The sequence below is a fragment of the Antennarius striatus genome, chromosome 6 (genome assembly GCF_040054535.1).
Source record: "Antennarius striatus isolate MH-2024 chromosome 6, ASM4005453v1, whole genome shotgun sequence".
Taxonomy (NCBI): domain Eukaryota; kingdom Metazoa; phylum Chordata; class Actinopteri; order Lophiiformes; family Antennariidae; genus Antennarius; species Antennarius striatus.
This window is the reverse complement of record NC_090781.1, coordinates 8,272,468-8,288,735: the sequence shown is the minus strand read 5'-3', so window position 1 is coordinate 8,288,735 and position 16,268 is coordinate 8,272,468. Positions and strand designations below refer to the sequence as shown.

Genomic DNA, 16,268 nt, shown 5'->3' with positions numbered 1-16,268 from the left:
ATTCATCCACAGAAACAACCATTTTCCAATGGATTGAGGTCCAGTGATTGGTTGGGACACTTCATAGCTTTAATTTTGTTGATCTGGAACCAAGATGCTGCTCAATTGCTGGTGTATTTGAGGTCGTTGTCTTGTTTAAACACCCATTTCAAGTGCATGTTGTCTGCTGTGTGTGTGTTTCAGGCCTGTAGGGTACAGTATGTACTGTACCCTATGATGGTTATTAATGACAACTAGAGTGGAAAAAATAATTTCCCTTATGGTGGGCTGATAAATGTTGATCCATGATCCCTGGTATGTGATAAATAGACCTGACACCATCATAAAAAAAAATGTCCCCATATCATGGTGTGTGTACCACCATGATCCACTGTCTTCAGACTGTGCTGTGGCTTGAGTTCAGTGTTTTTGACAAACTTTCTGCAGCCTGCAGCCCTTGGACCCCAAAAAACACTCTTACTTTCATCAGTCCACAAACTGTTTCTCCGTTTCTCTTTAGGAAAGTCAATGTGTTCTTTGGTAAACTGTATTGTCTATAGATTAGGTACACACAGACATCGTGTAATTGCCACAGTACTCACAGCCAACTTCAAGCCACCTTTAATCACCCTGGAGTGGGTCTTTGGTTGAGTCTGTGTCATTCTGGCTATTCTTTGATCCATTGGAACACATCTCTTTAGTTTGGCTTTTCATTCCAAAGTATTGGACTTCATTTTAGTTAAGCAACCCATAATTTTCTCCACTTTTTATGATTTTTCCCTCATCAACATTTTAGAACAATGTCTGGAACAAGGTGGACAAAATGACTCATTAGACAAGCTGTCTTTTTTTCATTGGGCAAATCACTATGATGTAATATAGATGGCAGACATTGCAGTTCTCATACTGTACAGAAGGAGATTGGATAAGTATTTATTTACTTTTATTTATTTACCTGTTCTCTTTTCGATATTAAAAAGAAAAAAACTTCTTTGGGGCTTGAAACAAATATAGATCTTTCTTTTTATAGAAATATCTTTTAAAAAATAAGGAACCCTCAGAACTCCAGACAGTTTATTTTTCAGTGCCTTCTCCTCCAATCAGAGGGCATTATGCACTCTAATCTATTATCCATAAGCAACTATCTGTGGGGGATTGCAGATGGGTTGTACTCGACATAAGTTTTTTCAGCATTAAGTTCTTTTTTATTCAGACTGCAGAAAACCTGTCAGAGGAGCCAGTATGAGTGGCAAAACAGTGAGAAGTAGAGGACAAAGTGGTACGCTGTGTGGGTGACAACGCTGCAAACAACGCCAAAGCCATAAAAACTCTGAAGTGGTCCAACCCCCCACCCCCCTTGTCCTGCACATACACTAAACCTCATGATTAGAGATACTCTGAAAGTGGTCAAACCAACTGTGGGTTTTGTGAAGGAAACAAAACATGCTGTCATCTCCACCGTAGCCCTCATCAGCACCAGTTGATGCCCTATGTCAAGAAGAATGGGAGCTAGTCAACCATCTGCACCGTCCTGCAACTATTTAAGGAAGTGACTGGAGAGATAGGTGCAGAAAAGCACCTTGAACCATTGGGGTTTTTTTTCTACTATCATTTGGTCACTATAAGACATTGCAGAAAAAAGCTTAATTTTAAGTGTTGCTGTTTTCTTCCCCTAAGCTTTGTCACTGCATCAAAAAATGGTCTGCAGCAGGTGACAGCCCAACACCAACAAACTCTAACCATTCAGAAAGTGAAAGAATTGGTTGCCACTGTTTGTTCAGACATGGACTGAAAATTTTTGCGTACAGAGTACAGCACCATCCTCTCAGAAACCACATTAGTAGATCCTACGTTTAAAAAACTTGCATTCAGTAACAACAGAGCTGTTGATGAGGCACTTCAGATAATAAGTGCAGCAGCTCCACCATTAGTGCATGAGGGAACACAAACTTCTGTTGTTAGGAAGCTACAGGAGATGCTGCAAGGAGAAATCCTATACAGCTGATACTGTCATGGAGGTGAGGTCTTATCTTGAGAAGCCCATCATCCAACGAGCAGAAGACCCACTAAGTCTTTCCACGCCTGGTGAAGGTGATGGAGGGAATACCTTAATACGACAACATCTGTTCCTTCAGAGAGAATCTTCTCTAAAACAGGGCAGGTACTCACCAAGAGGAGAAATCAGATCCATCCATCTGAGCTGAGGCATCCGACATTTTTGAATGCCAAGCTTCACTGAAGACATTAATACTGTTTTCTTGAGTTCGGTCCTACCTTCTGTAGATATGTTTACAGTTTTTAGTTCTTTTGTGTGATAAAAATATTTGATTAAAATATGCAATAGAAGAACTGTCTTGTATCAGAATAAATGCACAAAATTAGACAATTATAAGGCTTCTCATTAAAATACTGAACATTAAAGAAGTTTCAATACAAACTGTTATGGTAAAAGTTATGGTAAAATAAAGGCCTACAAAAAATCCTAAATGAAAAGCCGTTTAAGAGTGGAAGAGCTGGATCTTCTTTGGTTATCGAACCAAAAGGACCAGCTTTTTGAAAAGAGCTTCCCGTTACTATTGAGTTTCAGGAATGAAACGGGCACATCCATCGCCTTTTCTGTATTACTTTCATTCCATGGTGCTCAAGCACTTCTACATGTAAAGAAGAAATGCAGTTCTTTTTTAAATGTAGTAAAAGAACCGCATTTTTCTACGTTTTCTTTTAACATCCCATATTTTTCATTTAATATCCCAGTTCTTAGAAGAAAACCATTCGAGCAACTGCAGGAACTAAATACTTTAAAACACCAAACTAGACTAGAAGAAAAGTTACAGAACAGTCAACAAGTAAATGGTGGGGCTTCCAGATTTTACAGTATTATGAAACAGTCTCTTCCAGGTCTAAATGGTCTCAAAGGTGCCTGGGAAAAGGAATTAAAAAAAAGAAGTAACTGATGAGAGATTCATAGAACTTTTGGGTTCCTGGTATAAAATATTAAGAGAAATACAGATGAGATTAATCACTTCTAGGATTTTTCAGAGGAACGATTGGATTTCATATAAAATGGCGTATTCAAACTACAGGAATCTAATTTGTGTTGGAAATCCAATGATGACAAAGGTTAAACACACAATTTAAACACATTATATGATGGAAGACATAATGTACAACACGCTCTGGCTTCATCCTGAAAGGGACACCCGCTTGACACCTGCTGTTTTCTTATCAGAATGAATAACTTCAATAATCGAATTACACACTGTTATTTTGAACACACCCCCTTCAATCAATTATTCAATCACACAAACCAAGGAGTATGCAAATCATGGATGCTGATGTCTGTTGGTTTTCTATGACTCTACTCCACCTACCGATAAAGCATTTGCCATGCAGTAATATAATTTCTACCACAACAGTGATGGATCTGATTACCTATGTTAGACACAACTGTATAATATATTTTGGTATGATTTTTTAAAAAAAGTTCTTTGATGATAAATCCATTGATTCACTCCACTTATTTGAACAAAAAAAACAATACTGGAGATTACAAAGCCTCATGAACAATACAGTATAAGTTTTTAATGATCTCACAACATGGTTTGATATTTATCTAATTTATTTAAACTTGTCAATTCAAGTACTGTAGTAAAAGAAAATATGCTAAGTGACTTGAAATAAGTTTAAAGCTTTGGAAAAAGCAAATACGAGGACTTTGTGCTGTAGTTGTTCTATCAAGTGCATTTTCGAAGTTCAAGCATTAACTTACCTGTGCAGCAGAACATGAGTATTCTTGGTTTGAGGTGGTACCTGCTGTGGCCACAAGGTGTCCCCACAGGAGAGGATTGAAGCCTCTGACTTCAAAATAGACTTTCCTTGAGAATTTTTCGTAGAAAAATAAAATTAATTATATTGAACTGAGCAGAAGAGCTTCATATACATACATTTCTATTTTGTGTGGTAGTACTTGTAGCCATCTAGATAAACCAAATGTCAATTTGCAATCCTATCTTATTACCTATGGGCGTTGTATAAATGAAATTTTGATCTGCACTGATACATCAGTCATTGCTTGAGCCCCAGATTATCCTGTATTTGTACTATTACCCGCTGGCTGTCAGGAGAGTCAAGGAGAGATATCCACAAAGTTTGTTTCCAAGGTTCTGCTTTTAAATGGCTAAATTGTTTCTGGAAGCCCCCCCGAGGTCATGGCATCAACACTAAAAGATTTTTAAAAAAACTTGTTGGCATCAACTTCACCAATGTCAACATCTGATACAAAACAGTTAAACAGGTACTAAAATAAAAGACATCTGTTAATATAATGCAGGGCAGCAAATCTCAACTGAGTGACGCTTTCCAATCAGCAGACAGCGGTCTGACATCAGCTGCACAGCAGGTGTAGAGATACATAAAATACTGCGTGTATGTGTGTGTGTGCCTGTGTGTGTGTGTAAACTCTATTTCCTACATTTCCTCCTGACCAGGGTGGTTACAGGAAACCTGTGTCCATTTCCAGGCCATTGCTGTTTGTGCAGGTCATAGGTCACATCCACTTGCCCATTAACTGTCGCGACCACGTCCTTGAGGCCACTTCATTCTGCCCCGACACAAAAAACCTTCCCTTCACTCACTGAAAGCAAATTTATCATTTTAACGTTAGATAGTGACATACAAGCAACAACTGGTTCGAATTTTAGAAATGGAAAAATGCCATGCAAACATTTTATTTCTTCATTTTAAAACATTTCATCCGCTCTTGCTATCCTGTAAAAAAAAAAAAAAAGGTTTTACTAAATGTTTTGACTGAAAAACCAGCTGCTAGTTCTGTAAGTTTGACCAAATTTCCAGACAAGAGGAACTCCTGGTGAGGATTTTAGTCTCCTGAAACTGTCAACATCTTTATTTGTGAATGTGTGTCAGAGAGAGACTTTAGGCCTACGGTGGTAAAAAGTCCTTCCTGTTACGTCCACCCACCTAAAGCTTGTGTGTACTTTCGAGTCGTTCACTTGAATTACAAATTAATAAATAGTTACACAATTGAAACATGACTATTTTTTTCTTCAGGAGATGTCATCAAATAGGCCATAGAAAACATTACAAACAAAAAAGTTAGTCATGACATTCCATAATTTGACATACTCATATAAAACAGTGACAAATGCTCATTGTTAAAAGGCTCCCTGCAGCAGCAGCGAAACCTCCGTTCAGCATTGGTTGTAAGACACGCAGTCCCAACAACGGTGGTTAATGATTATAGGCAAATAAAATAAAGTTGGTAAATGCACTTTAATTATAATCCACATGTGCTGTTTGCTCCAAATGTAAAGCAAAATGGGAAAATCAAAGTAACACGGTGATACTTTCAGAACAAATAGAAGTACAAAAAGCTCATCAGTATGTACACTATATCCACATACAAAAAAGCAATATTACATGCAGTTATGAAAAAAAAACCATACATCTTTGACAAGCTGTAGTTTTACAGAGACGATACAGGCAACTGTGTATAGTCCTTAAAAAAGTTTTCAAAAGGCTAAAAAGTCTTGAACACAAGAGTCTTTGACAAGAATATAAACTTAGTTTTCTTTCCTTGAAGTAAACTGCATCTGTCCTTCCTTTTGCTCAGCTTACGCTCATAACACACATTCTCTATTTCACTCACACACTCGGTTACAACCAGACACAGAAACACACAGAGCGTTAAATGAGCTTCCGTTCATTAATCGCTGCTTGGTGGAGTTGAGTCTGAAAAAGAAACGGAGATCTGAGCGATGAAGTGTCATCGTAAACCACGAAACGGCAAGAGGCGCCAATGAAGGGTGATCCTTTTGTGTGGACAACATCTCAGGCACCCAAGTCTCCAATTTAAATCAAGTTCGTTATAGTTGTCAAATTACGATTAAAGACAACAACACAGTAAGACACCGACCCTCTGACTTGACAGTCTTGGCCCCTCACGTGTCTGCTGGTAGCGATCCGACAGCAAAACGGTCTGAGGATGACTCCGTTTTTATGACTGCAATAGTGACACCATGAAAAAAAAACTGGACACAGGTCACTGTGAATGGGAAAGTGCGAAAAAAGTCAAAATAAATCAGGAGCTCAAGAGCACAAAAGTCAGGCCTCCAGCTCCTGGCTGTCTGTGTGGTGGAAGCGGTTCAGCTTCTCCCTCTCCCGGTTGGAAATGTCCACTTTCGGGACGTGGGCTGGCTTCAGAGCCGGAGAGTTTTGTGATGGTGCCGGGGAGGGCGGCAGAGTCAGTTCAATTTCCTCGTAGCACCGTGAGACGGGAGCTGGGGCTGGGGGGTGCATGAGAGGGGTGGCAGGGGGCAGGACGGGCAAGGGACGGTCCACATTTCTGATGAGGTTGACAAATTCCCTCTGGTTGTTGATGCCTTCTTCCTGCGGGATGGCCTGCTGCTTCTTCCGCTTCTGATGGAGGTGCAGGATGAAGATGCAGGCCACGCAGCCACAGACCGTCACTAAAGCTAAGATGCCCACCAGAATCATGTAGAAGCTGGTGCCTCTGTGTGTGGTATCAGACATGGCGCCTTCATACACGGAGCAGAGACAGAGGTCAGGAAAGACGTATAAAGTTTAAGCATCGATTCAAACACAGACATGTTTACATTACCTGGACAGTGCTGACCAATGCAGGGCTTTTTGAGGCTCACACACTCACTACCATAGTAACCCTCAGGGCAGGCACACATATATCTGCCCTCTATGATGTGACATGCTGCCCCCTGTAGGCAAGGGTTGGGATTGCATAGATCCAGCAATAACTGCATTCATGGAAAATACAAAGGAAAAAACACAAGAAATGTTGACATGATTTCATCGACAGCTCTTCTAATTCATTACCTTTATAATATTAATCCTGGTAGCTCTTGAACCAGAAGATATGAGACATCTGCCCCAAAATTTTGTACAATTAATTTATCAACTACAGAAAATCTATCAATTTGGCATTTTCAAAAATGTTAAATTTCTAATTGTTTTCATTCACGACCCTCTGAATATAAAAATCTGCATCTTGGAAACAGCTTTATATCAAATATACATACATGATAGCAATTTAGTGCCATCAAGATTGAAGAACACTTCATTCTTGGTACCAAACAGCATAATTTAAAATGTCTATTATGTAACATACTGTTAATACTATAATTCTTCTGTTTTACTCTTGATGCTTTTGCACTTTTTATAGCTACACGTGATTGAAGCTAAGATGCGCATCAAGATGGATAAGATTTTACATGTGTGTGTGTCATTTTTCTTCCTCCACATCGAATATCCCTTCACTCTAATCAGTTTGTCTCAGTAATGATGTTGTTTCCATTCTGCAGACTTTGCTGTCCTTAAATGAGTATCAATGAAAGTTGGCCAACCTCACAGAAGATTCCTGAATATCCTGTTGAACAGTTGCAGGTGAATTCTTCGATCTTTCCATCTTTCTGCAAACATTGTCCTCCATGTCTGCAGGGGGCGCTGTCACAAGGGTTAGGTGCATTTTGGCAATACTTCCCCGTGAACCCAGGAGGACACAGACATCTGGACCCGGACATCTGGTCCTACGTGGAGTAACATATAGTCTTTGTTATTGTATGGGTGTAAAAAAAAAAGAGAAAGAGCAACTATTAAAGTGGAGGAATGAAAACAGAGAAACAAGGGAGATCTGTCAGGGATTACATCGGCAAGCAAAAAATAAAAAGAATAAATACATCACACCACACTGGAACAAAATAAAGGAAAAAAGCTGTTTTTTTTTCCCAGAGGAAAGCAAGAAATGCTGATAGTGAGAGGAGGAGACTGAGGAAGGTCTTGGTTATGAAGGGAAACACAGCAGAAACCCTCACCTCACAATATCCACCGTTTAGACACAAACCCTGACAGCTGCTGTTCCCTACGGGTAAACAGAGAGAGCACATACATCATGTTATGCTGTATGAAATGCTCAAGTGTTCTAAACATATGTATGTGTGTGTGTGTGTAATACATTAACATACTGAACAAAACAGTATTTGATATATTCTCCTGGGTTAGTATTTGATTTCTAGTGGATTTTTGCTGTGACAGAAAAATGATGGCCTGTACACAGCGTCTCCCGCCTGCAGGGGAACTGCTGTTTAAACACACGCCACTGAGGTTCTTCATGTTTCACTTCCTGCCACAGGACTCTCATCTTTTATTCTGTCTATTTCTTTCCTTGTTTTTGTTCTTTCTACTCACTGATGTTGCAGTTGGGCCCCGTCCACCCAGGCAGGCAGTCACACAGGTATCCACCGATTAGGTTGCGACAAGAGCGGGCGTGGACACATATGTTGATTTCACACTCGTTGGTGTCTAAATGAGAAAAATATTTGTGAATATGTTGGTGCAATGATGTCATGCATCAACATATGTGATAGAAAACCTGGTTTCTGTTTCAGCGGAACACAAATGTGACAACAATGCTTAAAGACCGCAAAATTACCACCAGAAACGAGAGCTGCAAACATTTTAAATCACTATTAAGTTCACTGCATCCAATATTTCATTCATAAGTGTTTTTCCTCATAACTCAATTCAACAAGAAAATATTTATTTTTATTTGTTTTATATGATATCATTGGACTGCTTGTATGTTTTATATATGTTGCTGCCAAACAGTAAATCCTGTATATGAACGGGAAATGAAACGAAACACAAGACGGGAGTGCGGCATATCATGATACAACAGAATTCCGCAGCAGAGTTCACAAACAGAAGCACATTACACATGTGTCTCAGTGACATGAGATGAACCATCATATATAACCCTGATTGTAATCCTGTACATCCAATCTAATGGATATAGCTGAACCTCTAATCTGAACTAAACCATGAAGTGAAGAATTGCTGAGCAGATGCCAGCAGGACGCACATCAGTATGTTTTGCAGATGCAGTGTTCATCCGAAATAACGCCTTGCAGCATCCACTTAAATCTTTGTTTATGCATACCCTCTTCTGACTGTTATGGCTCCCTTTTCCCACTTTTGGCTTTTTGTGTGAAAGCAAGGAAGCCCAAAGGGCCTTGCTCTGATAGGAGAGGAAGAGGATTAGAGAGATATGTTGCATCAATGAGGAGGAAGAAGTGATTCAGTTAGAGGTAAACTAAACCTGTTACTATCAGTGTGAGACCTGTTTGGATTTAGCACAGGTAGGGTGTGTGTGTCTATAAGAATAGCTTGGGGACTCTGCCCTGTGTGACAGAAAGAGCTGGGACAAGAAACTCAACCCATTATAGAGTAAAACTGATAGAAAGTATAATTGTCTTTCACCGTTTGAGGCACTATGATTCTCTGCCTCTCGGCTCGGGCTATAAAGAGTGTTATCACTCGTGTTTGGATTGTGTGTGTGTGTGTGTGTGTGTGTGTGTGTGTGTGTGTGTGTGTGTGTGTGTGTGTGTGTGTGTGTTACACTGTGAGCTGCTGCCCTGTGATGTAGACATAAAGGGGATTATCAAGTGTCAGAGTGACATATCGCTGTAACACAGGGGAGCAGAAGATGCTGTCATCCTGAAATATGTCTCAGTTTTTACTTCATCAGCCCCGAGCTACTATATGTGTAGAAAGGAAGTCATGTGTGTGTGTGTGTGTGTGTGTGTGTGTGTGTGTGCGTGTGTGTGTGGGCGACCTGATCCTATACAATATTCCCTTTGCTCCACTATCTAATACAACAAGCCTAGGGGAGGGTCCCTATTGACATGAACGAATGCAGCAGAAAGAGAAGTGACAGGACATTAAGAGAATACTAATTCACAGTCAGGTTAGGCTGATGGGAAATTAAGATGCAGTTGGATGCTTCTTTAATTTGTGCTTTAAATGCATGTTTCCAGTTCAAATAGAAGCCATAATCACACATATCATCTATTGGAAGCAGCTGAGCCCTGAGGCTCAGATTGATTTATCCTGCTGGAGGATCAGCATCAAAAAAAAAAAAAACTTCTAGGAAAATATTCCTGTTAATGAAACAATCTTTATCAACAACAGTAATGACATACACTCATCAGGAAAAATTATCAATGCTGCAAGACCTCCACCCCCCCAACCCCCCCGGGGCTGAGCTTGTGAAATCAGATGTGCTTTTGCTTGTGGTTATCGATGAGGGTTTGATCAAAGTTTAATATTTTATGGATTAGTTGTTTGGCACGTAGCGCCAGCGTCAAAGTACACAACATCACATGAAAGTTGACCTCGTATGAGCTGAATCTGCAGGGCAGTGAAGATGATTAAATCTCTGCTGTAAACACCGTCTCTCTCTCTCGCACACACACACACACACACACACACACACACACACACACACACACACACACACACACACACACACACACACACACACACACACACACACACACACACACACTTCACTAATCGGAGGAACACACTACGTTCATCAGAATGAAGTCATCTTATCTGGTGAGGTGTAACTTTATCTTGAACAAACTGGCCAATTGTGTGCAGCATGATTTTGCTGTATATTATTAATTCTACTAATGAATAATAATTCTAATTCTATTTATAAATCATATTCAAGCTGTATTTTTGAAAGCTGCTATGTTGATGCATATTTTTAAATATATAAATAAAACACGAGGCACCCAGAGGCTCCTGCTCCTCTCCTTGTATGACACATCCGTTCCTGACCTACTGACCGAGCTGGCAGGTCCTGCCAGTCCATCCAGGCGGACAGAGGCACCGGTAACCTCCAGTAACCTCCTGACACGTGGCTCCACGTCCACAAGGGCTCCGGTCACACATCCTCACCGCTGGGAAGAGAAAGTGAAATGTTTTACATGATTGGTCTGTGTAATGGGAATGTGTGTGCGTGAATATCAAAGAGACTATGCATGCTTGTGTGTGTGTATGTGTATGTGTGTGTGTGTGTGTAAATATGTGACATGGACATGCAAACTGAGCTGCATTTTGTATTCGTATGCTTTGCCTGCTGGTATTTTCATTCTCTTTTTCTGCTTTGAGTGCAAACACTGATAAATATAATCATCTGCTGCACATAAATGGACAGCATCCCAAACCTTTCCCAGAGGACAGGCGAGCAAATCTGAGTTCAAATGCAGAACGCTTGAGAGTAAAAACACAAATAGAAAAATGGAGCTGCCACACCCTGTTGTGCTCCTGAAAAGGAATTGAAATCAGATAAAGAAACAGAGGGAATGTGAGGAAGACAAACAGACAAGAGACAAGCTCCTGGTTTAGGGGTCAACCATCCTTAATGCAAAAATCCCATACACAAAAAATGTCATTCATCTCTTGCTGACACTCTCATAACCTCATCTCATTTACCTAAGCCTGCAGAACATCTATTTTCCATCTTCCTGACCTCATCTCCAACTCTGAGAAATAATAATTCAAGCTAGGCCAGTGGCAAGTTTCCTGAAAATAGACAGAGAATTCCTTACATATGAAGAGTCCTTTATTAATATTGATTGTATATTCATATATATCTGGACCCAAAGCAGAGCTTTTGGACTTGATATGTTGTGGTTGTGGTTCTTTTTGCCTGCCAGCCTGATAATCCACCCACTTTTTTCTCCAGAGAGCCTCCCACAACACACAAGAGACAAACTGCCTCCCTGACAGCTAATCAATCCAACAGTAAATAAACTATTACTGAATTCCTCAGTTTGACCCTCACCTCTTGTTTTCTATTTCTGTAAAAACACTCGTTGCAGAAATGCTTACACGCCATCACCCAAGGGGCAATAAGGTTTATCCTGAGATGAAAGCAGAGGATGTGGGATGCTGCTTGTTGACACACGCATCTCTGACAGACCGTAACCTGTATGATTCAATCTCACCTGTAGCCACTCACACACACATATACAATATGAGATCAGACCATGATTGAGCCTGAGACATACTGTTTTGACAGCTCAGTCAGTACTTTGCCACTAAAAAACAAGTTTGACCTTTCAGGGACACAAAACAGGGACAAATTGTGTTCAAGAATGTAAAAAAAAGCTGTTTAAAATGCTCATTTAGTGATGAAATTAAAAATAAATTCCCTTTAGCTTGTCCTTCCAGTGATTAAGTGAACTTTGACGGTAGTAATACATGACAGATTGCCCTTGGATTGTATGATTCAGCGCGTCTGGGTTTGACTTACAGCCCCTTCAGAAATCAATATCAGGATATCCCAGCCTTTACTGCTGCATCTTTACTTTTACATCTTAAATTTAAACATTTTGAAAACCTGGATGCACCACAGTTTATAATGGATTTCATAAACCTTCATGATGCCAGATATTTTTTATGCCTTAAGTATTTTTTTATGCGCATGAACTCCACCTGCCAGCAGGAATCTGGCTGATATCCAGACGTCTCAGATATTTCAAGCTGATTGCACAAACTGTTTTCTGTTTATATTACCGTTAAGAAATCAGATTACTGTAGGAGGCCAATAAAGTGCAAGTTAACGGCATGTGAAAGTATGCAACACAATCTCGATGAGTAACTGTCAATGACAAAAGTTTGACGAGAAGTTTTGATGCAGAAAAAAAATCTGTTTCAAGTTGAAAATACAGTACAGTAAAAGTCTAGTTATGTGGAATAATGAGTCTGCAGGCTCTGAATAAACTCATTAACAATCTCAATTATTTTTGAATGGTTGTAATATTTCTCTCCAACAATGAAAGTTATTGTAAAATATTAAGGAGGGAAAACATGGTGAAGAAGAAAGAAAACCAACAAATACACGTCGATCCTTTACTAAACACAAATGTAGGTTTCAGTGTTTGACAGTGATGTTGTTTTCCTCACAGAACAAACAAGTTTGGTGACATCACTTTTGTTTATCAGACACTTGGGCTCAAACAGCTTTTTATTTTGTCTCATGTACACCCCATCATGAGGGAACTGGCTTCTGCTGCACAAATTCCCCCATATGGGATTAAAGTGTGTGTTGACATCATGTTTTGACCCTCATTAAGAAAATGACACTGCACACGTATTGTGTGTTTATCTATAAGTATACATGTGATTTTCTGGGGATTCATTTCCTTTTCTTTATTGGCTATAATGAGGATCGACTTTGTGTTTTTGACTAAAGATTCAAACCAGGAAAAGGTCCAAACGGGTCACCGGCTGCTGCTACCGGTCGTGTTGAGACTAATTTTGTTTCCTCTTGAGCATGATTAAACACTCTCTGACTTTGATCCTGTAACAACCAATCAAAGACTATATGTGTGTGTGTGTGTGTCACGAACTCCCACCATCAGCGCACGTGTGTCCGGTCCAGCCGTCGGTGCAGACGCAGCTGAAGCCTGTCGGGTTCTCCACGCAGCTGGCGTCGTTCATACACGGCGATGACAAACACGCGTGTTCCACTGATGAGAGCAGAAAAACCCATGAGGTGGAAAAGATGGAGGCAAAAGAAGAGATCAATGAGAGAAGAGGATGACATTTAAAACCCTGAACACACACAGCTTGTGGTCATTGATGTAAAAAAAAAAAAGCTTAATAATCGGATTGATAGTTTAATGTTTATTCCTGAGGTAAATGAATGTGCTAAACATTGAAATTAAATTGTCAACAGTGTATAAATCCAGTTTGTATAAAACGGTTTGCAGATAGTTTATTCATTTATCCATTTATCATGTCGAACTATGGGGATCAAACTTTAAAATGACTATAAACTTAATTATCAGTTAATAAAAATCTATTGGTTATGAAATTTGATTTATTTTCTTTTAAAATAATGCAAGTAAGATTCAGAAGGAAGTCCATGTCTGTTTCAGACTCCATACAAACGTTCGATTCAATACAGCTGGGATGTTTCCAGGTTTACTGTTCAAAGATCAAAACATTATTAAAATGAAATGTTTCTTATACTGTGGTGAAGTTATGGAATAACGGAATGTTTAATACATTTACATTTTTGAAAAGATTGCCTTTTTGCAGGTTACGACTGTGAACAACTCGTCCATCATCCTGAATGGCAGCCGATGATGATGATGATGATGTTAGCTTGTTGCTTCTGCCTGAGGTAGTTCAGTCAGTGCATCACACATAGAGTGATGACTTCGTTTATTATTTACGTATATAGAATAGAATACTGCTGCTACGAAACAATCGTGAGGATGTCAGTGGACTGCTTCACAGAATGACTGATGACGACTATGCCCCTGACCCTTTTTGCTGTCTAGTGTCCACTTAACAGCAAAGCACCACAGTTTACCGGCTGTGATGGGAAACTAAATACTTTCCATTTAAATTACGAAAAGTTCCCAAACGGAGTCTGGAGCAAAACGATTTGATTCAATCTCGCAAAATGTGAAAAGGTTTCACAACGAGTTTATGGGATTACGTAAGTTTTCTTCTTCCCACTCCCTTTCAAGCAGAATTGTATTGTTGAGTTTATGATCTTTGCTTATTTACTTGCTTAGTTAATAATTATTTTGTTTGTTGTTGTTTTTTGTTTGTTTGTTTGTTTGTTCATTTTTCCTTGCCTTGCCTGAAAAAAACGAATAAATGAAGAAAATGAATGAATGTCATGAGTGACATTTTGTTGTGGCAAACACATCGTTATATATATTATGTATATCAGAATACACACACACACACGCACACGCACACGCACACGCACGCACGCACACACACACACACACACACACACACACACACACACACACACACACAGTGACTCAGCTGATCCCACAGGTTTTCTTTTGAATTTCATTATTTATTTTCTAATATTTTCTACACTGTACATTTTGAACTTAGATTTGACCTTAACTTCAGCAACCTGCTGTATCCATATATGATTATAACGGGATTATAACTTGATTATAACATGTTTATTCAGTCATTGGGTGTGTGCCTAGAGGAGCCACACTCACCGATGTCACAGTTGCGTCCTCTGAACCCGTCCTGACATTCACACTGGTACTCATTGGGCTCTGTGTTGGTGCAGGTCCCCCCGTTCTTACAGGGCAGGTGGGTGCCACAATAGTTCAGATCTGCAACCATGAAAAAATGTACTATTGAAAGTTATGTTTTAATTCAAAACGCATTACATTACATGGCGCAGATGGTTCAGGTGAACTTCAGCTTGACTTTGTCTCACATCAGGAAGTTTATCCGGGTCAGCTCATTGTGCTGACTATTCAGGCCGGTGGCAGCAGGCCTGTTGTCCCCTGTGTTAAAGGCTGATTAAAGCTCTGCTGTCTCTAATGATCTCCTCTGTGCCAACAGTCCCTTTGTCCCTCTGCAGCTCTTTACTGAGCCCTTCTCAATACACAGAAGCAGCTCAAGACCCCACCTAGCTAAGAGCGGCCGGCCCAGCCCTGCTCACATTCACCTTACCCAAAGCTATCGCCTTTCCTTTGCACAATGCGGCGTCCCGTGGGCACGGCTTTGGCTCCCGGATCCCAGCTCCCACACTGTGACACAGGTGAGAGATGGGCGGCTGTATTCTGGGGTAGTGTTTAGGGAACTTTGCTGCTCTATGGTGGGAAAAGTTACAGAGGATGAATCCCTGAGGGCGCTGCGTCTTATCTCAGACAGGAGATCAGTATGCCATGCCTGGGAAGGTGTGTGAATAACAACACCGTACAATATACTGCATACACAATGTTTCCCTCTGTGTCACACACAAAGTGAGTCAGTGACCAAAATGCAGTACAAAGTGAACCTTATTTAACACTAAATAGTGAAGACTAGAGGTAACAAATACACTGATTACACACGATCAGCAATTTGTGTTCTGAATCTAAAATGAGTGTCTCAGTGTCCCAGAAAGAAAAATGGAAAATAAATTAAATAAGACGTACACGTAGATATTCAAATTAAATGATCCATGTCTATGCCACTGCACACTGGGTAGTACTGTAGCTACAAACTCTGGTTGGCTTTGTGCCTGTTGATGCTCGTGTGTAGCTGAACAGACCTGCAGCAGGTATGAGGAGAGAGTTGTGTGTGTGTGTGTGTGGATTGAAATGTGAAAAGACGCTCCGGTGTCAAAGCGACGACCAGGTGTCAGTGCAGACAACTCCAGTCACACATTTTGAATGCTAACTTAGGAATCCAGACCAACAAACCGTCCACCACACTGGACGAAACATTGGTCACATGTCTGACCTTTGTCACACAGCAGTCCTCCCCAGTTGACATCACAAACACACTGCCAGGGTTCGGCGCAGCTGCCGTACACACAGCCGGGGAACGTCACACACTGGTCACACAGAGGGCCCTTCCAGCCGTAGTGACACCTGGAGAGGACGACGGGCGCAGTGTTAATATCA

At 40.3% G+C, this 16,268-nt stretch overlaps 1 protein-coding gene across 1 annotated transcript in view; it reads right to left on the bottom strand.

Annotated features, from left to right (window-relative positions):
- Positions 1-4,806: 4,806 nt before the first annotated feature.
- The window catches only part of LOC137596543 (protein jagged-1b), a 44,029-nt gene continuing 32,567 nt past the window's right edge, over positions 4,807-16,268 (bottom strand). The window contains exons 6-14 of the mRNA XM_068317183.1: positions 16,105-16,235; positions 14,865-14,984; positions 13,239-13,352; positions 10,662-10,775; positions 8,215-8,328; positions 7,842-7,888; positions 7,374-7,556; positions 6,617-6,767; positions 4,807-6,533 (exon numbers count right to left, since the gene is read on the bottom strand). Of these exons, the coding sequence (XP_068173284.1) occupies positions 6,100-6,533; positions 6,617-6,767; positions 7,374-7,556; positions 7,842-7,888; positions 8,215-8,328; positions 10,662-10,775; positions 13,239-13,352; positions 14,865-14,984; positions 16,105-16,235 (1,408 nt within the window). The 3' untranslated portion in view covers positions 4,807-6,099. The remainder of the gene's footprint in view (positions 6,534-6,616; positions 6,768-7,373; positions 7,557-7,841; positions 7,889-8,214; positions 8,329-10,661; positions 10,776-13,238; positions 13,353-14,864; positions 14,985-16,104; positions 16,236-16,268) is intronic.